This window comes from Pholis gunnellus (assembly GCF_910591455.1).
Source record: "Pholis gunnellus genome assembly, chromosome: 5".
In the NCBI taxonomy this organism is placed as follows: domain Eukaryota; kingdom Metazoa; phylum Chordata; class Actinopteri; order Perciformes; family Pholidae; genus Pholis; species Pholis gunnellus.
Window position 1 is genome coordinate 15,957,267 of NC_136531.1, and position 23,839 is coordinate 15,981,105.

At 41.5% G+C, this 23,839-nt stretch overlaps 2 protein-coding genes across 3 annotated transcripts; both read left to right on the forward strand.

The window, feature by feature from the left end:
• Nucleotides 1–406: 406 nt before the first annotated feature.
• Nucleotides 407–10,971, forward strand: ptger1a (prostaglandin E receptor 1a (subtype EP1); the record flags this gene model as incomplete). Its single annotated transcript, XM_079160043.1, has 3 exons — nt 407–448; nt 7,843–8,721; nt 10,705–10,971. The coding sequence occupies 3 exons, from the start codon at nt 407–409 to the stop codon at nt 10,969–10,971; spliced, it is 1,188 nt and encodes a 395-aa protein (XP_079016169.1).
• On the forward strand, nt 6,274–23,839 carry LOC306695581 (interleukin enhancer-binding factor 3-like). 2 transcript variants are annotated; one of them, XM_079158852.1, is made up of 20 exons: nt 6,274–6,410; nt 13,398–13,540; nt 14,048–14,159; nt 14,633–14,826; nt 14,951–15,119; nt 15,260–15,461; nt 17,237–17,328; nt 17,833–17,928; nt 18,079–18,190; nt 18,282–18,379; nt 18,461–18,569; nt 18,669–18,809; nt 20,943–21,133; nt 21,500–21,619; nt 21,763–21,894; nt 22,042–22,191; nt 22,431–22,557; nt 22,682–22,720; nt 22,877–23,203; nt 23,395–23,839. In XM_079158852.1, exons 2-20 carry the CDS (start codon nt 13,431–13,433, stop codon nt 23,499–23,501), a joined length of 2,628 nt encoding a protein of 875 aa, XP_079014978.1. In that variant the 5' UTR covers nt 6,274–6,410; nt 13,398–13,430; the 3' UTR covers nt 23,502–23,839. The 2 variants fall into 2 exon arrangements, with proteins under 2 accessions (XP_079014978.1, XP_079014977.1); XM_079158851.1 differs by lacking the exon at nt 6,274–6,410 and adding an exon at nt 12,823–12,922.

Genomic DNA, 23,839 nt, shown 5'->3' on the forward strand with positions numbered 1-23,839 from the left:
CTCACAAATAGCATTAAATGGAATTTAAATCAAAAAGTTGATAAGAAGTAGTAGACTAACACATTGTTTCTGGGCACGTTTAAAGCACTTGTTGGCGGTTGCAGGTAGGAGGTTAATGTATGTCCCTGACTGAATAGCTGATTGAGTAATTGTTTGTTTGTGTGTGGGTGAGTTGATACTGTAGGTGGGTGTTTGTGTCACCATCTTCTATTATTAGCTCTGCTGACTTGATTAGCAGGTTGAGGTTCTTAAATCTTGCTCTGCTGCAGATCCACTTTAATTACCACTTCCCCTCTTTTATTCACACTGACAGGACCGCTGATCAATCACTATACAGAGGCCAGTCCTTCACTTTTACTACCGCAGACGTCAGCAAATCAACAAAGCGCACCACCCATGTGGTATGATGGTGGGCGCTGTCAGCGAACAGATCGTTCACCGCGATCCGGTATGTTGAGTCTCCCTGCAAAGTGCCAAATTGCATTGAAAATGTGGTTGTTTTTCTTCTTTGATATAAAGGTCTTGGAATGGCATTGTGTGAAGTCTTCTTTATCGAGTCGCACAAAAAAGTCCTTCAACTGAGGATTTATGTTTGTCATTACTCATGCATTCTCTCTCCAGGCAAATAACCACTCAATTCAAAACATACCACAAGCACATCAGCCAACTCAGCAAGAGCCTGAGCTTATATATTTATTCAGATTTTGATTAAACATGGTTTAGTGATCCGATGTAGATCATTTAACACTGATTTGGAAAACTGTCGCTGGTTTTCACTATGAAAAAAAAAGATTTATGAGAAAAAAAAGCCACAGAAATGTTACGGTTTTACTATTTGCAAAGACAAGGAATGAAGTTTGGAGAATTTGACATCCCAGAACTGTCAGGAGATGTAGTGGATGTACTTTCTGGAACCTGCAGACTTTCAAACTGTTGAATTAAATCATATTGAAGGTTAACTGTAGAAGGAAATATATTAACCTCTTTTCTGTCTTTTACAAAAAGGTCACAGTGTTCTGCTTGTTATCTTGGAGAATTTACTGCATGAACATTTTACCAAAATTAGAGTCCAGAGAATTCAGACTTTTCTGTGCATAAAGTATCCCTGATCATGATTGTCTTCAAAGGCTGGTGTTTGATTTCAAGTTGTGAACTGAAGCGTATTATCTCCAAAGATTTTGTAGCACATATTGCAAATGGAGCTGTTGTGGGAACAAGTGCATGGTGTTTGAGGACGTTTCAGAAGATGGTTCATGACAGGAAAAGTGAATGGAAAAAATGCACATGAGAAGATGAATGCCTGAAGCAAGCCAAGCAGTAGAGACAGTGCACGCTAAAATGTGCATGTGTGTGAATAGGTGGCCACAGAGGCTGGCTTCCCAATCATTGGAGTGTTTTTTTTCTCCTTTTTACTTTGTACATTTCATGACACCACTTTGTTCTAAGTGTTCCTCTCCCTCCAACTCCCTAAACCCCAACAATTAAACCCTGACACAGATCATACATTGTTACAAAACAACCTAATTGTGTTGGCTTTGCTAGTCTCCAGTTACTCTGCTCTTGAGGCAGATACTGCTGATGCCTTGTGCTAAGTCTTTGTCTTTGCTGCCCTGTTTTACTTTGCTGGCCAAACCAGTGATGTGGTGAAAGAAACAAAGATAAAAAGGGGAATTCATAATCTTGCATTGGAGCGTTTTTTTCGGAAGACAAACACCATCACACACATAGCCTTCATGTTTCATGTGCACAATGGAGTTTTTACCAGTTACTGTCATTGGTTTGCAAATCTTCAAGGACATGCAGTAGACCCAACACGAGTATTCATAACAGAGGGAGACAGTTCATCACGTCATTCATTTGACCTCATTTCAACACTGACAACAGAAGACGAATTACATTGGTGTTTGTTGTGAGCAATTTGTCCAGCATTTGTGAATATTGAGTCAGGACAACTTTATAACCATTATCCAATTACCTATTGTATGTGTGTAACCATATTTCAGCACGACTAAATAAACAGAGAGAAGTCAATAACGAATGATGCATTACAATTCTATTTTGTGTCATGTTGCTGGTGATGATCAATGGAAACAGGTATCACAAAGTGGCATCCATCTCCAGTTTACAGCTCTGATGCAGTCACAGAGTAGAGCGGATACCTTTGACATAGCCCACTGCATTTTGGTCAATCCATGCGTCTGATCTATTGGACAGTAAACAAGATTTCAGTAAATTTCTTCAGCAGCTTGAGAGGCTATACTTAAAAAGCGGCAGCGTTTCCGAGCACCAGAGTCCCTTTAGAAAACCTCTCATTTTACAGCAGCAGGGTCTGACAGTCTGCCCCACGCAGTCCTTGTTCTGGTTCTCCTCTTCCTCCCTTCACTATAGCGGGCCCAGCAATAGTGTCGGTGGTGTTGGTGTTTGCTACCAGCTGAGCATTTTAGCATGCTAATTAGCACTAATCACAAAGAACAGCTGAGGCTGATGGGAATATCAATAATGCTGCTGCCATTTGGTCAAACCAAAGGGACAAACTGAAATGTTGACCTGATAAGTCAGGGGATCACCAAAGTCATTGGAAGTCTTAGGGGATCATATATGTGTGCACCACATGTTATGGCAATTCATAGTGGTCAAGACATTTCAGGCAAAACCAAATATGTCAACCTCATGGTGACGCTGGAAGAAAAGTCAGGGGATCCAAAAAGTTACAGCTTGGTTACAGTTTATATCTTGTATTTATTGTGGCATTTTATTTCTAGCATTATTGTTATAGCTGTTGGACGATATTAAACGCGTCACTATAGAGGCGCTGCTAATGCCTCTTATTATTATCTCTGCCTCAGCATTTCCCCAAAATGTTGAAATCTGCATTGCATCACTGAATGAACTGTATGTTACTACTGTATCAAAGAACACTGATTAACGTTCGTACTTCTTAGTTGTATTGCCCCTTCGAACAAGAAAATCAGCTGTGATTGACCTTGTATTTTGCATTGCCCAGAATGGATGACCACTAGGATTTCAACATCATACACGTTTTGTTATTTTTCTCGGCACAGCTCTCTCTCTCTCCCATCTTTGCAGAGTTTGATACACACAGTAGGTAGAACAGTAACCAAATATTATAAATGATCTCTGAGTTCCAGCCAGACAGTCAGACGGCAGTTTTTTAAACAATTTGCACTACGAGAAGTGTGTGTTTCATCAGAGAAAAGTAGCTGAACTTGTTTCTGTCTTTGACATCTTGTTTGTCTCCTCTTCTCTCGGCTGAATATTCTCATGCAAACAGTCCACTGTTTAATTCCTGGCCAGTCGTTTCTGAAGCGCCCAGACAGATAGCATGTGGCTTTCCACTCATAATAGCCAGCATCTCGTTAAAACGTCAGTGAGGAATGCAAAAGTACACGACCACCATACGTTTACATGATATCATTGCTTGATTGAAAATAGCACCTTGCACTTGTGAAAATGACTGTCATAGGTTTAAATGTCCTTCTAGAAAAAAAAAATCTGATATTAGAGAGCAAACCAAATTCCTGTCAAATTCAGAGCAACTCAAATGATAGGAAATACTCAATCTCTCTGAAATACAGGCATCTGCTCTGCAGAAAGTTTTGGCAAAATGGGTCGATTAGAGGAACCGTTGTGCAACAGTTGTGGTCGGGGAGTGTTGAGTCTTGAAGCCAAGATGAGATACTTGTGTGCACATGCAACAAGAAAAGCCTTTTCTTCTATCTTACATTTCAAACTTCAGGAAAGACAGAGATCTTACTCTTAAATGTTTCCAATCTGAGGAGCTCCTCCATCCCAGCGTGCTTCAAAGATCATCAGGTATGCAGTCTGGTTGTTTTTTTTGACTTTGTGGTCAGTGGAGGAGAAGGAGGGTGTAGATGGAGCCTCAACCCCATAAACCCCAGACTTAGTATTGGAAGAGCCAGCGGGCTGCAGAGGCCAAATGGCACCATTTTTAAGAGTAATTGATGAAGAAAATGGGCGCAACAGGGTCTCATTTCAGAGCCGGAGGAAAAACACACATGGCGGCCAAACACTTGATTGTTGCACTTAGAGCCTAAATGGGCACCAAGAAAGGAAGACAATCAGACAAATAATTGGCTCTTTAGCCCAAGAGCAGCACACACTGAAACGTGCCTATTCTGATGTGCCGATAAGATATATGAAGCCAATATAATAGAAAGCAATTTAGTACAGTATTCACTTCCCAATATTCTATGTCTATACTGTCTGAATTCCTTGTGTGGGGTTTTCACAGTCAGCTGCTTCAGTGTTTGACTCTTTCTCTTAGTTTTTTTACTGTGATATGTCTGTTGGAATAAAAGAGGCCAATTCATTTGTAAACAGTTTAATTTTTTTTTTTTTAGCCACGCTAAAATATCCTAACAACTATTGGTTGAAATGCATGAGCTTAAATTCATGTTCACCAGAGAATGAATCCTAATGACTTTGATGACTTTCCTCTAGCGCCACCAGGTTTCCTTCAGTGTCTTTTGGCATTTCATGCTTTTATTAGAGAGTCAACAGCAAAATGAGGGAGACATAAGGAACGACGTGCCAACAAAGTTCTTCAGCAACTGTTGGACAAATAGCCATAAAATGTTATTCATGGTTCCCAGAGGTTGAATCCAACTGACTTTGGTAATCCTCTGACGTCTCCTCTCGCGCCACAATGAGTTTCTGAGTGACATGTTTCAACAACTATGAGACGGATTGCCTTGAATTTTGGTGGAAACATTTATGTTGTGCCATGTTCGGATCTGCAACTTTCCCATCACTCTCAGCAGTACTTTGTGTTTAGTGTGCTAATTGACAAATGGTAGACGATGGTAAATATGCTCAACGTTATACCTGCTAAATATCACCAAATTAGCATTGCCATTGTGAGCATGTCAACATGCTAACTTTAGCAAAAAAAGTGGTTTTATGTTCAAACTAATTGTTTTTTATTCAGTGAATCCCCGCTCACTTTCTGCTGCTTCACCCCTTAATAAACTTCTCTTTCAACAGACAAGTTCTCATCGTACATATGAACAATGTTTCTCTAATAGACATTTATCATATTTTGTCAGTTTAACGTCACACTAGTACATCTTCAAAATACAGCACAGACTTATTACACTGTTGTGCAACAGTACCATTCCTGCAGGTGCCTCTTTTTCAAATAAAAATGTAATCAAATTATATGTCTGTGCCCACCCCCACCCTCTTTCCTGTGAACCAGCAGACATGTTGCTCTTAACCTGTTTCCAAACCTCAACTTGTGAAAGAATGTGTCCAGCTGCTGCCAGCTCCCTGAGAAATGAAAACAAACATGAGCACCTGTCCCCAGTCTGCAGGAGAGCACCACAATTAGAAATACACCATGCCTCATTCATGGTTTCAATCTGTCAATCAGACATATTTACATGTTTTCCTTAATGCAGCTGCAAAAACCTCACAGTCCTTGACGAACATCTGGAGCTTTCATGAGGAATAATATGACTTCTTCACAGTTTTCTTATGAGTTTCCATAACATCTAGGCATTTGGATGCAAATGCTAAACAAAATATCTGATAATTCGACCAAAAATGGTTTTACTAAACTCTAAATAATAATGCCACTAAGGTCATTTATTGAGAAAACTGAAATAGAAACCCCCTCTAACAGCAGACTGGTCCACTGTGTACTGGAGCTCTTTGGATAATTGATACCGCAGAGGTTATTTTGAGCACAGAATTGCGCATCAAACAGCGAAAAAAAAAAGAAGTATGAAACTGGATCTATTAATTAACGTCGATCCATGCAGCAGAAGCAAAAGGCTGAACTCTGTCTTCATGTTACAAGGAAACAATCCTAACCTTGTGAGCTGTTTCTTAACCAAGTCAAGGTGTCTTTTACTTTGTAGCTTTAAATATTTGGTGTAAATCCTAAAGGCAAAACGGGCCAATTTGAGATCTGACCAGATCATTTCTTAGAAATGTAGGTGACACACATAAAGTGCGTAACGACATGTCAGTGAGCGTATAGTTAATGTAAACAGAGAGCAGCGCCGCAACGCGCAGGAGAGCGGATGAGACTTGACTCAGGCCGGGGGCAGAGCAGAAGCAGAGACGCCCCCACAGACTGAAGACACACTACAGAGATATATAAAACGTGACTCGGTACTTGAGTGTCAGTGGGGATTCGTCGTTATATTAAAGCCACCATGAAACAACTGGACAGATTCAGCCATGGACAACACTCCGCAGAGGACATCGATGCATTGGACTTTATCAAAAGAAAAAATGATCTGTTTGTGGACTTTGCTGAAATAGTTTCATAGACCCTGTTTGTGGAGTATCTCTGGATATCTGACAAGGAAAGATATTTACTGGTTGTTCAGCTGGACCGAGAAGGATATCTGAACTACAAGGTGAGACATTTCTTCATTTTAATGATTGAAAAAATAATAAAGTAGATCGTTTTTGGCTGAATTCAAGATTGCACCTTTGTCAATATATATGACAATTATTTTATAAATAACGTTTAGACTTTATTATTACTGTTATCATACATTTCCTGTTCATACTTTCTTTGACGCTACTTTAGTGCAAAATATTCTGCAAGGTGCAACATAGCGCAAATCTGCCATCTAACGGCTTATCTTCCACAACTAACAAGGACAAAACATAAAGTTTATTTTCTAATCACTCTAACAACCATGTTCTGATGTCAGGATCTGTATCAGCTATTAGGTTTTCTTTCTTTAAAAAAAAAAAACTTTATGTACATTCTTAGTGAAATCATATCATCCATTTTGCATAATGATATAACAAAAAAAAAGAAGTAATAAAATAAATAAATAATAAATGGATAGTAAAATAAGCTAAGAAAATAAATAATCAAAACAACAAAAGAAAATAAGATACTAACCAATTGGATTCAGGAACTATACATCCACTTTTTCGTCACATTAAACTCCATATTATAAGAAAAGAAATAACTCTATTTATCCAGAATAAATGTGATAAAATAATCAGATGTTTACTATATATTATAATCATATCTGTTAGCAGTTCCCAGTAGTTGCCTTGTAAGGTCACAGTATACAACATTGCTCAGCCAAACTAAACCTGAGTGATCAGAGTCCACTCTCCATCATGTAACACTGCAGCTCAGACAGCTACTGTGATGAGTTCGTTCAGGCTGGACACACAGGGTTCAAAAGGACCTGGCAGGCTCAGAAGAGATATTAGAAGAAGATTTGTGGGGAGACAAAATAAATGTTACAGGTCAGATCTTCAGTCACCTTAGGAGAATTTGTAGAAGTTATGTTAATCTCTTTAAGTTATTCAAAGTCCCCACATCTTAATATTGAAAAGGTACGAGGTAATACACATAAGGGTTATGAATTGAATGCAAAGACAATTTAAAGTTTCAGTGCTTCTTGTGTGTCTGGGGGGTTGAACACCATTCTTTCAAAATAAGTTTCCTCATTAGGTGTTTTGTTGTTGGTGGTGGAGAGCGCTGTCTAACATAATGCTCCAAAATCTCTCATATATGTTCATTTAGCTTGAGATTTGGTGACTGCAGTCATATCATACGATTCATATCATTATATTTACATCAAACCATTCAGTGAATACTTGCTCCCTGTATGAAATCTGCATTTCATTATTTCTTCACTCATTTCTTCAGGAATGTTCACCTCTATTTATGTGTGGCTTTTGCTGTTTATAATAATACTTCCATATCATCAAGTCACCAGTATTTTATTCATGTTGATCCACAAGTCATATGCTCGGTACAAATGTGATCCTCTTTCTCTTGCAATCTCCCTTAACTATGGACCTCTTGACCCTCAGAGTTCAGTGATGTTAGCTTTGAGCCACTACAACTCCTCAGTCTCCCCGCTACTCCCTCGTTTCTCCAATGACAGCGGAGGGAAGGTGGAGGCCAGGGTGGTTGTTGAAGGGCTGTCGCAGCAGGGAAACCTCACCCTTGTGCAGCCCACCACCAGCGGCATCATTGTCGTCATATTGTCCATGACACTGGGCATCATCTCCAACATCGTGGCTCTCTTCATCCTGGCCAATGCCTACTCTCTCCAGCGCCGGCGCACCAAAGCCACATTCCTTCTGTTTGCCAGTTCACTGGTGGTCACAGACTTCATCGGCCATGTGATCCCTGGTGCCCTGGTTCTCCGACTCTACCTCTCCGGAGGTGTGCACCCCGAGAACTTCAACGACTCTGATGGGATGTGTCAGTTCCTGGGTGGCAGCATGGTCTTCTTTGGCCTGTGCCCACTCTTTATGGGCAGCGCCATGGCGGCTGAGCGCTGCCTGGGTGTCACTAAGCCGCTGCTGCACTCATCCCTGGTCACCAAAACCCGCACAAAGATCTGCCTGTCTGTCATCTGGCTGGCAGCTCTGTGCGTGGCCATGCTGCCGTGCTTTCAGCTGGGCTCTTACACCTATCAGGACCCAGGGACCTGGTGTTTCATTAAAGTGCTCAGTGACACTCGGGAGGTGGATTTGGCGTTTGTGGTGCTGTTCTCTGGACTGGGTCTGACCTCGCTGGCCGTGGCGCTGGTGTGTAACACCATCAGTGGAGTGACGCTGGTGCTCGCTCGGCTCAGGAGGCAGCCCGGCTCCCATCATTCAGCCAAGTCCCATGACATAGAGATGGTGGTGCAGCTGGTCGGCATCATGGTCACCTCCTGTATCTGCTGGAGCCCTCTGCTGGTGAGTACAAGTCCTTGTACAAGTACAACGAGAGCGAAGCATGCAGTCAGGTCAAAATGACATCACCTGTGAGTTCCAGTACCAATACTACCACTATTAAGTATGCCTGGAAAATATGTAGTTTGTCCCAATACATAGTATGTCTAATGCAGCATGCCAAAAAATACCAGGATGTTCTTCTGCATCCAGTCGTATTGTGCAGTATGCAAGCCAGCGTGCTTTTCTGGCTATTCTGACCCACAATCCTCTGGTATATGAGCACGATGGCCAAAGTTCAAGGTGCTATGCTTTGACAAAGTAGTATGTCCTAGTTGAATGCATACTGCATGCAACAGCATGTAGGCTGCTTTATAAGGGCAGCTGCAGTTTGTACTAAAAGAAAAAGTATGTGATTTGGAAAGCAGTGCATATCGCCTTTCTTCTAGAAACACACCGGCAGTCTGAGAGCACTCATTTGGCTTGCATAAGTAAACATACTATGAAACATGTTAGTTTAGCCCAGATAAACTACAAGTTTGTTATCGGTACAGATCGCTATCAGCTTTAGAAATGGTGTCAGGTCAATATAACATAGCAATAGTTAACTTACAAAGTGGGTTTCCACTTATGTAAATGACTAAAACTCACCGCAGGACTGTAAGCGTCCTCTACTGTCTTAGTTAGGACTGTAAGGACGGGACACTTGAACACCTTTCTTATTGGTGCTGAAAGTTTTGTGACCGCATGTAAAGTGCTCTGATCAACCAGCTAACTGAAATCTCCTGTGTGGATGGGCAGGGATTTTAAATAATTTAGTGCCTACATTTTTGGACAGGATTATCTCCCAGGATTATGTCACTTCATGAGAGAGCAAAATTAGCACCAGATTAAAAATATTGTTGTCGTTTAAAACAACAACAACATACGACGGCGGTGATCTAGTAATGTAGCCTCTGAATTAGCACACTGGTAAGGACCAGAGAGATATTCAGCTTCTTTATTTTCTCTCTCCACTTTACTTGGTGGATGAACAATTGTGAAAGACAGGGACTTGAATAGACCTGAAAAATAAAGAAAAAATATGTTCTTATCAATGGAAAACAGTAATAATGATAATAATAAATACAAATAACGGATCCAGTGTACAATTAACAGGAAGAGAGTGTCTCATAGAAATAAAATATAAAAAAGTTTAATCTATTTCTATGGAGTGTGTAACAAACACTGATGGCAGATTATGCTGCAGGCTCCTTCAGATACCTTCAGTATTAACACAACCATAAAGCCTTTCATCTGAGTATCAGCTTAATGGAGTCAAAAGGCTCAGTTCCAATATACTTGATCCATCTACCATTAGATCACCTTCAGGGCCCATGAACACCTCTTGATTCATGCACTCTCTGCCTCGCCTGCAGCTGTGTGTGTGTGTGTGTGTGTGTGTGTGTGTAGCGATCACTTCATTAGTTCAATGGATTCACACTAAAAACAATTGTTATTTACAATTTAAACTGTCTTGCATGTGATTGAAGTAATCACATGACGCATCTTTCTCCCTAACATAATAGTAGCTGTTAATAATATAAGTATTGCTATAAATATTGGTGATCCTGCCATGTTATGACTTGATGTCAAAACCACATTAGACTCTAGTAATAGCAGCATTAAGGGCCAGTTTTAGTCCTTTTTTAACCAAAAGGGAAAGCTGAGCCTCACCTGTTATCAGTTCAGGTGTGTGGCTTGTTGGGTGATCCATGTCCTTGCTGATATGGATGCAATAGTAATATTTAATGTGATAATGTAAAAACTATATTGGTGTATTCATGTCACAAAGAATACCAAACTGAGGGTGCTCACCCATCTACTACTGTGTTTCACAAAACAAACCAGATCACTTTAAGAACTAGTTTGTTCTTATTACTAAAGAAAACAGTTATTTTTGAGTGATTATAGCTTTTCTATCTGTGCAGTGTGTTTGCTCTTTCATCAAGCAAATGTTTCTTGCAGATCTTTGGCCTGATGTCAGTGATCCGCTCCTACACAGGATCTATAGGAGAGGACTTGTCCAGCTACAAAACCCTGATGGTGATGGGCGTGAGGCTGGCCACGTGGAACCAGATTCTCGACCCCTGGGTCTACATCCTGCTGCGCCGCACTGTCCTCCGCAAAATCTACCTCATCGCTAAGTGCCAGGCAGGACAGAGGGGTAATATAATAGGCCGCTGGGAGCCCACCTCTTTTCACAGCTCAGAGAAGAAGGTCAACCAGGTTTGAGCTGAGAGGAAGACTGATAAAGTATTTTAAAGAATGTACTTTGTAACCAGGTCATTGCACTTTTGAAGGACTCGCCTAATAAAGACGTTGAGAAGGAGAGGCCAACATAGAAGCATGTTGAAGGAAATAAACTGTGGCTGCGATGGTGGAGTCGAGCAAATTAGCAGTTTGACATTTCTCAGCTGGTCCACTGTGGAAATACTTTGTGGATTAAATCAAAATATCTCTTTCAAGCCGTTCTTTCATCAAAGTTTACCAGTGACTTCATTGTCTGACCTTTCAAATGGAAGCTAGCTATTGCTATGATTTTGCACATAAACTGTCTATTGTTTACTAATAGTAAGTGAACATTCCTTATTATTATTCTCATTTTAAACTCATGGTGAAGGCAGAGATGTAGGCCACAGTATAACCACGCTCTGTCCTGAGAGACTCTAACGTTTGTTATTTGGTTTTATTTCTCAACTTCATTTTCACCAGCTTTGGAAGTGAAAGATAAACAGTTCGTGGCTCTAACATTAGATAGATGTAGAAGAATGGAGCTCAATCAATGTAACCACCAGAGGCAGTATTTAGATTGTAATCGTAATGTTCATTATTCTGCTGAATGTATTTCATAAAGGAATGTTAATATTCAAATATTGTGGAGTGTTTGTTTGTTTAAGTGTAAATAGGCTTTCGATGTGTTTATGTGCTTTGTGTGAAGTAATGTAAGATTGTATGAGTTAATACTTGAATTGGATACCCTCAATTTACAGAGGATATGTAAATAACTTTAAATTGAATGTAAATAAAACAATGCAATGTGACCGTACTCTGAATTTGTGCATTTATTTTCTTTTCCTCAAATTTCCTGACAAATAGGTAGAGAAGAGTGGAGAAAGAGGATATTTGTCGGGTTGATAAATATGTTGCACTACATACAATGTTAAAGTTATGAAACTGTTGTATATTTATAATTATTCTGGTAACTAAGCAGTGTTTTAAGTGTGAATTGAACTCCTATAAACAGAAGTTGTATTCATTTGATCTGTTTCAGAGTCAAATGGCAACAGATAATTGTGCATTCCAGTACTTCAGTATTATCTGCTTTCTTGAGTATTAATGATACAAATCTGGGTTGTTCATGATTTCAATCTTGAGGGCAGTGAGATCTGCAGCAGGGACTTCCAGCTGATTCATTCTGGACTTCACTTTAGATGCAAATGATGATGAATCAAGGACTATCCACAAAGGTCATGTGGATAATAACATAATGAATCAAGAAGGTTGATGAGCAAATCTTTTTGATTCAGGCTAAATTCAGTTGCTGTTTAATGTGAGCTGTTTCCTTACAGGCGATAAACTCTGACTTTAGAAGAGGTGCAGGGCTTCAATGAAATACTATTATTACCAGCTTCCTATTTAATCTGTCTCCTCCCCTGCATCATCTCTTTCCAACCACATTTGTGGCAGAAACATTTTTTCCTTCCTCCACATGCCTGGCTGACCTGGAAACAGGTAGTGATATCTGACTCACTTTGAAGTGCTCATTTAACACTGTGCTGGTGTGTCACACGCACAAACACATCCTGCATTCTGTTCAACACCTGGACCATGTGTTATAAAAATAAATGTGAGCCTACAATTTAAATAAACAAAAATACATGTACCTATTTACAAAAGGTTACCCAGTAGTATTATTCACATGCAGTATTATTATGCAGTACAGGTGTAAATATGTTGTGGTTCAAGGAATTGCTCGTTAAAGTCTTCTTTATATCAGCGTGTGACCCACTCTATCACAGTAGGTGGCGGCGTGCACCTCAAAGTCTATGTTTGTAGCGCACGGCCAGTAAAACCAAAGAAGAAGAAAAATAGACGTCATCGTCAGGCCTAGTGACCCTTTGATGGTCGGTAGCTAACGTTACGTTACCGAGAAAAGGTCTATTTTACTCGCTCGTTGGCAACGGTAAGCGTTAACTACTCAAGCGGATCTTTCACAGAAGTCAGTGGTGTCGACACCTCCAATGACACGTTGACAATGACTACGCTGACACGCTGGCCAACGTTTGCTAACGATAGCTCGCGAGCATCAAGTGGGCAGTCAGTGCTACAAACATTGACGCTAAGCTAACTAACGGTAGCGTTCTGTCGCAGTACTTTGGGTCAACACAGCATATTAGGATGGGCAGGAAAATCACGAGACCGTTAGGCAGCTGTGTGAGATCGCCTGTGTTCATTTGAGGCGGACTAACCTAGCAACACTGATGCTCACACGCTGCTCAGCCCCGTTTGTATCCCGGAACTGATTGCGTAACGTTAGCTTGTTAGCTGTCAGCAGACACGCATATGTTAATGTCATTTATTGCATGTCATTTGATTGCATACTGCCAATGATCTACCATTCATGCGCAGACTAACGGGGGTTGTTTTCTTCTGAAAAGGGTGCTAGCTTTCGATCCGAAAGTCGTGACAGCATGGCGGCCGCTGCAGCGCAGTGGGACGAGCACCAGGCGTACGACGAGCTGCTGTACTGGGACAGCCTCATCCAGCAGGGCCACCGCCTCCTCCCGAACGACTTTGACAGGTAACGTAACGCACAGCGTGTGGGGAAGGCTTTCTGCTCAGTAGCCTTACATTAAATCACAGATAGCATATAGATAAAAAAAAAAGAGAGAAAGTGATAAAAAGCAAGGCAATTTGATAGCCCAATTAATTATATGCTAACTCTATGTACTTTATATTAATATACATATAACAAGTAAAATGTGCAAGAGAATACAACCTGTTTAAAAACAAGTTAATAATAACATAGTAAGGGGTAAAGGGGAGTAAAGGGGAAAAAGCTAAAGCAGCAACACCACGAGCAGACACACATTAATAGTTTCAAATCTGAGCTGATCAGTAAATGGTAGATTTACCTTCTCTTTTGTTTTGTTTTTTTGCCGAAGTCCCCTTTACTGTGGGTCGATCAAGCCTTGAAGGGGTCTTGCTAAATGTTCAAAGTGATGATTGTGGTGTTACTGCTTTGTTGAAGCACCTGCTGGAGCTCTTCTTCAGAGCCGTCCTCACTTTAGTGATTTCCTCTCCCCAGATACGAGGATCTGCGTTACTGGTATGACTGCCTGTGCTACGAGGAGGAGCTGAGGCAGTACCACGATTACATCGCTGTCATCGAGGAGATTGAGGACCATCGGCACCATGAGGTTCTTGTTTCACCTGTTTAAGCCCCCCCCCCCCCCCCCCACAAAGACTTGGTCATTTATAGGCTTTTTAATTTCAGTCACTTATTCTGCTTCTTCACTAAGTCTGAACATCTCATTTATTCCAGTTTCTTTTGCACACGATGGCTCTTCCTCTTGCACGAAAGCGCTATTTGGTGCATGTTTCTTTTTCCAAGTGCTTTAAGAAAAATAAACATGCACTTCCTAACTGTTTCTATTCATATTTGACTTCCTAATTCTATTTTTTCTTATTATATGAGATTGGAATACATCCAAGGAGCAAACAACTGATTGAGGAACGCCAGAACTGCTTTTGTTGAATAGTCCTATATTCTAAGCTATTTCTGTAATAAATAGATTAGGATTCCAGTATAAACAAAAGATAGATTTTCTCATCTACACTGTTGTTCATTTCTCTAACATTAACCGTTTCTTATTCTCATTTCACAATTAAGGAAGCTGCGGTCCCACAGGTGCGCACGGGGCCACATGATCGTCACGTGATGGCTAAACACTCTGAAGTGTATCCTTCACCAGAGGAGCTGGAGGCGGTGCAGTCCATCGTCTCCCGCGTGGAGTGTGCCCTCAAGACTGTGTCCGACCAGATGGATACTCCGAAAGATAGCAAACAAAATACAGAGCCAGGCAGGTGAGCAACATGTCTGAATGGGCTTTGGCAGTTGTCCCAATGATTTAACAAGTTTATCAAGGGTTCAACATTCTCTCTTTATATAAATAATTAAGTTATTCTTTTCTCCTCTTCACTATGAAAGTGGTGACTCACAAGAGCGTGTCCTGCGTGGGGTTATGAGGGTCGGCCTGGTGGCCAAGGGACTCCTGCTGACGGGAGACAAGGACTTGGAGCTCGTGCTGCTTTGCTCCAAGAAGCCGACCATCACTCTGCTCAATCAAGTGGCTGAAAAGTTAACTGCACAGTTAGAGGTAGGACTGAGGACCTACATTTGTTTTACGCCATTCTCCATAAACATTTCACAGATTTAAAATTAGATTATTGTTGTTTTGTAGGTATTGAGACTCACTCTCTTCTTTCCCTAATGATTTGTTCTTTTTTTTTTCAATAGGCAAGTACAGTGGGGACATATACAGTCAGCCAGTGTCCAGAGGATGCAGCACTTGTTGTGACGAGCACAAAGGAGTCGGCCCTGACGCTCACGATCCACCTGACATCACCTCTTGTCAGGACAAAGCAAGAGAGTAAAACTGCAGAAGAAGAAAAGGAAGATGAGGAAAAGGAAGAAGAAGAAGAGGAAATGGAAGTAGAAGGTACGTATGTTGGTTGAGTCTTCAACATCAGCTGCCACAGCCTGATCCGTGTGTCCTCAGTGTGCTGGCACTGTACTGCTCCACTGATCTGTAACTCTGCACTGACAACTCCAACACAACAAATGTTGTCCGTCTTCATCTCATTGACCCTCAGTGGAGCTTGTATAGTGACTGTCTCAGACCGATGCCAGTGATCAACCAATGAACGTTGGCTCTTCACTGACTCGAGAGTCCTGTCGTCGTTTTGGGACAAACTGGCGTTTGCCAGCACTACATTTCCTCTGTAGTCGCTGATGCATTCTGCACATGTTGTTGATAACAATGCCACAGTCATTACCACAAAAACAAAAAACGCTGTTTATTCTTGTTGAATGGTTTTCATGTTTAAAGTGAAGGCTTTTCAAGAATAACAAGTTAAAGCGCGCATTGCATGTCCTTGATGCTGAACATATCAATTTGGCACCAGCTGCAGCAAAACTGATAAATGCATATATGTGTTTATGAAACTGACAGTAAGGACATCGAATAGAAACAATCAAATCCCTGTTTTTTTACAGATCAATGTGTTGGTTAGTGGGGTGTTTGTGCATGAGATGTATTTATTTGGTAGTCTAAAGCTTCAATAAGGTAATCTAAAGGTCTCGGGGAATGCTGAAGCCCCACAAACAGATCCATACCGGTCTCAGTGCAGTTTTAGTCCATTTACTACACTGCAATTAAAATGGTGTAATAACTGTAAACATGAATTTTGCTGCCACAATCGTTAAGACTTGATCACGTGCAGTGCTGACACTACCCAATGCATTGATTCACTAAGCGACGTGTCGCTAATTACCATTAGCAAAGAACAGTGTTCAAACCATTCAGCTCGTAGCTCCTCCGATCAGCTGGTGCTCCATTCTGTGACACCGCTGTAGGCTTCTTTCCAGCTGATCCCATCAAGTCCATTTCAGTCTCATTCTCCCAGTTTATCTTACATTCATATCATATCAACAAGTTAAGCTTATCAACGTGGTATTTTTGAAAACGTATATAAATAAAGTGTGTCAGATTAAGTAGGCCACATCTTCTTCTACAATGTGTCAGATACACATTTAATTAACATTGAAGTACATACACAAGTATTGGATCAGACTCAACATTGTTATTAGTGATATATAATCTAATTATAGTTGCTGGTAAACACAGACCCTTACTGACAGATAATACCGTAATATCCCTACATTTAAACTTTCCTGAATGCTTGAACATAGCTGGTATGGCCACTATACCGATTTCCAATCTCTCATGAGGCCATCGCTTTGAGATGAGGGACTCCATCAGTTTTGCTGCAGTGTGGGGCAGACGTGAAGATTATCTAAATGCTTGTGATTTACCTTTTAGTTTGTGAAGTTTTTAGGAACGCTGGACCTTTGACCAACTGGACACACTGTCTCAGGAGGGGGGAAAGCAGCAAACCCAAGCTGAGAGGCGGAGGGAAGGGGGTATTTATTGTAGTGCACACATTTACAACATGCAATACAATGTTGTAAATGTGTGCTGTGTCTTTTATGACATATTTTACTTCCACTTTTCACTCACTGGAAAAGTGAGCTGGCATCTGTGACCGGTGACTATTGTTCCCGATGGGACCAAAGATTTCCACATTAAGTACTTAGGACCCCCTTTCCCCGCCGATGCCGGTTTGGGGACAGCTGCTACTCCCTGAGCTGCGAGACAGAGCCGACCCCCTTGGTCAAACTGTACCTTTTCTTCTTACCCCACCTCGTCAATAGCAACGCGAACAGTCAACGATGCGCCGGACGTTCTGGACAGGCAGAAATGCCTAACTGCCTTGTCGTCTCTCCGCCACGCCAAGTGGTTCCAGGTTTGCATTCACGTCCTTATTTGTACATAAGGTTGAGCTATTTCTTTGAATTGTCTCTATTTATTTTTGATTTGGAGACAGTAGCACTTCTGAAATGTGCCCCCAGTTGTTGTTGATGTAGCCCGTAATCTTGTGAAAGAGGAAAGTGTGTCGGAAGTTTCAGAGTTTTCCTTATTAACTCCTGAAGAGTGATCTGCTGATCCGTACCAATGACACATTTGGATAAATCATTGGTATAGACGTCAGCATATGATTTGATTTATCAAAATGCCCTCTTGTCATGCTGAGCTCTCGCAACTGTTTGTCCACAACAAACGGCATGTGGACAAAGCTGTGTGCTCATATTTGTCTTCACAGTTGTTGATTTGGAGATGGTTAAGTTGTTCTGACCTGTCTGTGCTTTTGTTTTCGAGGGTGGTTTTGTGAAGCCTCAGAGCACAGGGTGGAGGTGGCATCCGAGGCGGCAGCGCCTCTGACTCAACTGGCTTTTGTTTGTGTCTCCAGGCCAAAGTCAACAATCTAAGTTCTGCCGTCCTCGTGATCCGGATCATGAGAGACTTGTGTAACCGTGTTCCTACCTGGACGCCACTCTCAGGATGGGTGAGCTTTCACATGTTTTGTCATTTAAGATGTAGTTGTGTATAAACCAGTCTCATGTTTTTTTTTTTTTTAGCCAGCTCCTCTCTAGCTCTTTAACTCAAACTCAAACTCAAAAGTAGTGTCTATACTCTGCGTCTCATCTCCACACAGCCTCTTGAACTGCTGGTAGAGAAGGCTATTGGTACGTCTGAGAGACCAATGGGAGCAGGCGAGTCACTGCGCAGGGTTTTGGAGTGCGTTGCATCCGGAATCCTCTTGGAAGGTGAACCTTTTTATTGAGCTGTAAAACCAGAATGGACGTTTGTACAATGGCATCACCATTAATGCATTGTGCTAACTGTATCTGTGCAAAGACGGGCCGGGAATAAAAGATCCATGTGAGAAGGATACAGTCGACGCCAATGCATATCTGACTCTGCAGCAGCGGGAAGACATTACGCAGAGTGCTCAGGTAACAAGAGGATGACAAGGCATGCACCAAATCACACTCCTATTTCTGTGCATAGTCTCTTACTTTTTACATTTTGCTTAGTTTGCCTTGAGGCTGTGTGCATTTGGACAAATGCACAAGGTGTTGGGGATGGACTACAAACCCATAAAGCCACGGAAATCAGCGGGAGCCAGCAGCAGAGAAGGCACAGGTACCCGGCAATCTGTGACCGTTACCTTCTTCTGTGCGGTTCACTAAAAGCTTCCATGAAACCTTCTGTTCTTACGCTTGTTTCTGCTGTTCCATGCAGCCCAAATACCACCTGCTGGACACTTCAGCCTGCCATCCAAGAGACCGTACACAGAGGTGGAGAAGGAGGTGGAGGGGCCCCAACTCAACAGCAAACAGAGGAAGTTCCTCAAGTTCCAGAAGCGCTTTCAGAGGAAATCATGTTAGTAATGAATATGAGAGGCCCTGGTGTAGGCGGTGAGACCCTTTTAACTGTGAGATGAGCTGTGGATGTAATAACTCCATGACACAACGTGAACCCTTTACAGGTGTTATAATATATAACTGTATACTGTCAGTTCAACTATTACACTGTGTAAGTGTAATTTGAATCTTAGCTCTTTTTATTTGTTTGTACAAATACACCATATACATCCACATGCATTGAGGTGCCAGTTTATTATAATACTGCTAAATCTAATGCAATCTAGGGGTGTCCCTGACTAATTTACATAGTTGAATCTGATTGGTGAAGACTTGCCTATCGTCCAATCATGCTTTTTTTGTTTGTTTTGCTCATTGTTTGACGCTATTTATTGTGTATAGTGTGTGTGTGCGCGTGTGTGTGTGTGTGTGTGTGTGTGTCGGTGCGACGCTGTCCGTAGCACTAAAACAAAGTAGAGGAGATCAATAGACGGACAGAACAGGATTAAATAGAACTGCCGGCCCTAAAGGTATTCCCCCATTGAAGCTATTCACAGACGGGACGGTGAACGAGAGAGAGCGCTGCAAGTTGCAAACATTTGTTTCTAAGCGCCTCCAGCTGCTGATTTGAACAGAAAAAACATTCATAAATTCTAAATATATTTAGCGCTCTTATACTACGTTTTTATGTGAGTGCTCTGATTTAATAAATGTATTCTTTGATTTTGAAAGTCGCCTTATGTTGTCATTTTGCCTTTCTGAGGCTGTCGACAGGAGGCGGCTCCGATGGTCCCACAAATTTGGATAGTACAACTTATGGTGATTTATTCCTGCACACTAAGGAGATTGATTGAAAGCACGTGAGTTATTTTCTAATTTGTATTAACAGTATTATTAATAGGCTGATATTTAGACCAAGATAGGCAATATATCATGGTTTATTGGGAGAAACCAAACATAAAAATCAGACATTCAGCACCCCCATACAGTCAGAATGGAATGATCTTGTGTTTAATAACCAGATTTTCCCGCCACTGCGACGATTCAACCGTGAGATTGGCAGTCGAATCAGGCTCCTTAGATCTATTCAAGGTCACCCCTAATGAAATGTAATGTCTCTGTCCTTAATAAATTGGCAACACAATGTACATAATTATGATTAATACAGAGCAGCAGGTTTTTATATTTTTGTGTATTTCTTAAGTAAATTGCTCAGAAGCTATACGATTAGAGTTACTTGTGCTTTCGTTGAAGAATTCAAAATGATTGTCGTCTTAGATCAGGGGTCTTTTTCAGGCCAAGGACCCCCAAACTATAGCAGGGACCCCCGACTATATATATATATATATATATATATATATATATATATATATATATATATATATTGTATAAAATTGTGTTTTATATTATACTGGGCCTCGTCCCATGTATAAACATACCTCTTTATTGTGCATTCAATACTAAGCTTTTCAAATAATACACAGGTTCATATATTCATGTTTTTATTTTAAACGTGTGTAAGGTACAGTGAGTAGGGTGGCCGTGCCACTGCCATTTAGAAACATACCTTGTCAGCTGATACCAATGCCAATATCAACATTGTCAATTGCATGATAATCATGCATACAAGCTATTCAGATTGACGTTTTTATTTTAAACATAAATGTGGAAACAAAAAAATGAGTGATGGCCTATGGCCACTGCCATGCATAAACATACCTGTTATCTTGCATACAATACTGAACTATTAAAATAATGGACAGATTCATGTTTTGTTTTTTTAATTGTCTAATCAACCAAAAACTTCGCGGACCCCTGTTGAAGACCTCTGTCTTAGAGTATTAAAGGACGTATTCGCACATTACATCAACCACAAAGTGTGTGAGTGTCAACAGTGCATGTTAGAGGTTAACACTGGAGATCCTGTGCTCTGATGACACTGGACCCTCAGCTGTATGTGTTGCTTTTCAGTTCATTGAACCAGGAATGTTTTGACCCTGCTAATAGAAAAAGTTCTTCTTTTGATGGGCTTGAGAAATATGCAATTCTTTATTTTTTTTTTTTTACTTTTCTCTTTGCTGGGTTAATCTCCACATTTAATTTCATCGCTTGTGTTTCTGACTTTTCTCTCTCTGTTCCTTTTTCTCTGTAGTCACAGATGATTTCAGCATGAATGCCGTGATGCGTCTGAACCAGTACAAACCCGGCCTGGAGTACCGACTCATATCTCAGACTGGTCCGGTCCACGAGCCGGTCTTCACAATGGCAGTGGACTTAAACGGGAAGCCCTACGAGGCGACGGGTCCCTCCAAACGAGCTGCCAAACTTAATGTAGCCACCAAGGCAAGCCTTTTGTGTTTCTCTCTCTGCCATCAGTAACTTTAGTACTAAAGCTAGTTTCCTAATCAGCCTGCATGGCATCCGGGGTTGTGGTGTAGCGTTGTGTTAATCGCTTCGTCCTTGCTCTTATTGCCTACAATGACGAACCCAGATTTGACTTCTTCTGAAGTCTGAATTTCTGTTGTAGTTTAGTGATTGGCTCCCATACACGTCACCCACAAAATCCAAACCCCAGATTTTGACATTGCTTAATGACGCAACACCTGAAACATTTGCCTGTTGTAATTGTTGACGTTGTTTCTTCACCATTACAGCTCACAGTGTGACTGAAGGAAGAGATGTTGATGTTTTGACTTCTGTAATTCTCAGGTCTTGCAGGATCTCGGTCTTCCAACAGGCTCAGAATCTAAAGCAGAGTCTGCCGGTGATGTTGAAGGAACCCAGGAATTAGTCAAAGCTGCCAGCGCGGCCTCTTCTACATCAGAAGACGTACGGGTCTCTTTTTAAAAAAAATTCCCTTACAATGAAGCCGTCTCTGGCTTTGCTTTCCTCAGAAAGAGAAAATAAAGTGAGCGTGAGGGGTTTGTAGTCACGTGTGTCACAGCCATTGTTTGTCCATTTGCTTTGAACAGAGCGGTCAGGGTCCTATCTTGACCAAAAAGGGCAAGAACCCTGTGATGGAGCTGAATGAGAAGCGCCGAAGCCTCAAGTACGAACTGTCTGCCGAGACGGGGGGCTCCCATGAAAAGTGTTTTGTCATGGAGGTGAGTCGGCGGTATTGAATGCAAGAAACAAGACTACAGAGACATTTGTACATTTGTGTGAAGTGTGACTATGCTGACTCTAGACTCTGATAGAAAGCAATGCATGAAAATTAAAAAATCTTTATCTTTATCATTTTCTGTGACTAGGTGGAGGTTGATGGGCAGAAGTTCAAAGGGAGAGGCTCTAATAAGAAGGAGGCAAAGGCCTACGCTGCCCTCACTGCTCTGGAGAAGCTGTTCCCAGACGACGACACCAACAGAAACTCTGCAAAGAAGAAGGTCACTTACACTGACATGGTAATTCATCGCGTTAATGGGAGTCTGTATTTGGATGTGGACCATTTTAAGTGAAGATGGCTCTTTATATGTTGTTTATTGGGGCTTTAAGGTATTGTAAAAGTATACATGCTCACTTAGGGAATTGTTCCTTTTTAACTTAATGTATAAATGCATCTCTTAACACAGTAGCCACTGCATGCACTTCGCCACAAAAGCTCGCTCTTGCAACAAATCTTCTTGGGTTTCCTGTCCAACAGCACATCCCGGGGTTCGGCACTATCCGCGGCATTCCTTCAGACTCCGGGACACGTGGCTGGGGTCCCAACAGAGGTCGGGGCAGGGGCCGAGGCAAACCGTTTCTACCAGGACCCAGCTACAACAAGAGTAAATGCTTTGGCTTTCTCTAGGTGTCGGCCTAGTTTAACAATAAGATCCTTTTTTAAAGTACACTTCATACACCTGTAAAGAAATAACTAAATAGTCATTTCTCTCCTTTTTATTTTAAAAGCCAACTACAGCTATGAGAGCAACACTGGCACAGGTTATCGTAAGTGTTCACGCCTCACTTAAATACATCTACATGTTCTCCCATGTAGTCTCCTTAATATCATATCGGTCTCAAGTTATACTACTGTCATGCCCCCCCCCCCCCCCCCGGTTTCTTGTTCATTGCATTGTATTTCGCATGTCATCTCTGCTTTAGATAATCACTATGGTAATGCAGCGAGCACCACAGCCAAAGGCACTGGATCAGGCAGCAACATTGGCTACGGCACCTTTTACCCCGAGGGCAGCAACACCTTCGCCTCCCTGCCCATCGCCGGCTCCGACCCCAGCGCCCCGCAGGCGGAAAGCTACCAGTCAATGCCTCCTCCTGCTGACCAGGAGAGCCCCTACAGCTACGGTTATGGAGATGAGAAGAAGAAGATGCTGACCCAAGGTCAGAATGAGGGCCAGGGAGGAGACTACTCCATGTACAGCACAGCTTACCCTAGCTCGGTGACGGGTGGACAAGTGTATAATAACTATGGTGAGTAGAGACGGAGCAAGTTGAAATCCACTTCTGCAATCAAATAAACTGCTTTGTCTCTTCCTGCTAGTGCTTTTTATGATATATAAATGATCCGTCACTGCATTTATGTCATGTTTCAACATTGTGGCTTAAGAGCAAATACATCAGATGCATAAATTAATGCCTTCTGGTTTGATTTCACTCTACAGGCTGGGGAAACCAGTCCTCTGGGAATGAGCAGGGATACGGCACGTACCAGGGTTTCGGAGGAGAAAACCAGGGCGCATGCTCTGGATACAGCGACATGAACTACTAATCGTCACATTGTGTTCTGCCTTTATCACCGCACTATGCCATTTTTGTGTTTTTTGTTGTGTTTTCATCTCACTACTTTGACATCTGCTGAAAAAGGTTGTAGGTCACAGATGCAGACTTATCTTTTGATTAAAAGATACCCGTGTTCTTCCGTGTTCTTCCTCAACATCCCTCATGTCCGTGTTGACATGAGTGTAAAAATACATCATGGCTTGTGTTTTTTAATCTAGTGTACTGGTTCTGTATCAGTAGGTTCTGGTTTTTATTTCTGCTCGTCGCTGTGTCCTATGAAATGCTCAAATCTTTCTTGTAAAATAAATGACTTTTTTTGGAGCAATG

Excerpts from the sequence above, each read along its gene's own strand:
- LOC306695581 (XM_079158852.1), top strand. The coding sequence starts at position 13,431 with ATGGCGGCCGCTGCAGCGCAGTGGGACGAGCACCAGGCGTACGACGAG. Across the intron at positions 15,120-15,259 it reads AGTTAACTGCACAGTTAGAG|GCAAGTACAGTGGGGACATA; the intron begins GTAGGACTGAGG and ends TTTTTTCAATAG. Across the intron at positions 18,810-20,942 it reads GCGCTTTCAGAGGAAATCAT|TCACAGATGATTTCAGCATG; the intron begins GTTAGTAATGAA and ends TTTTCTCTGTAG.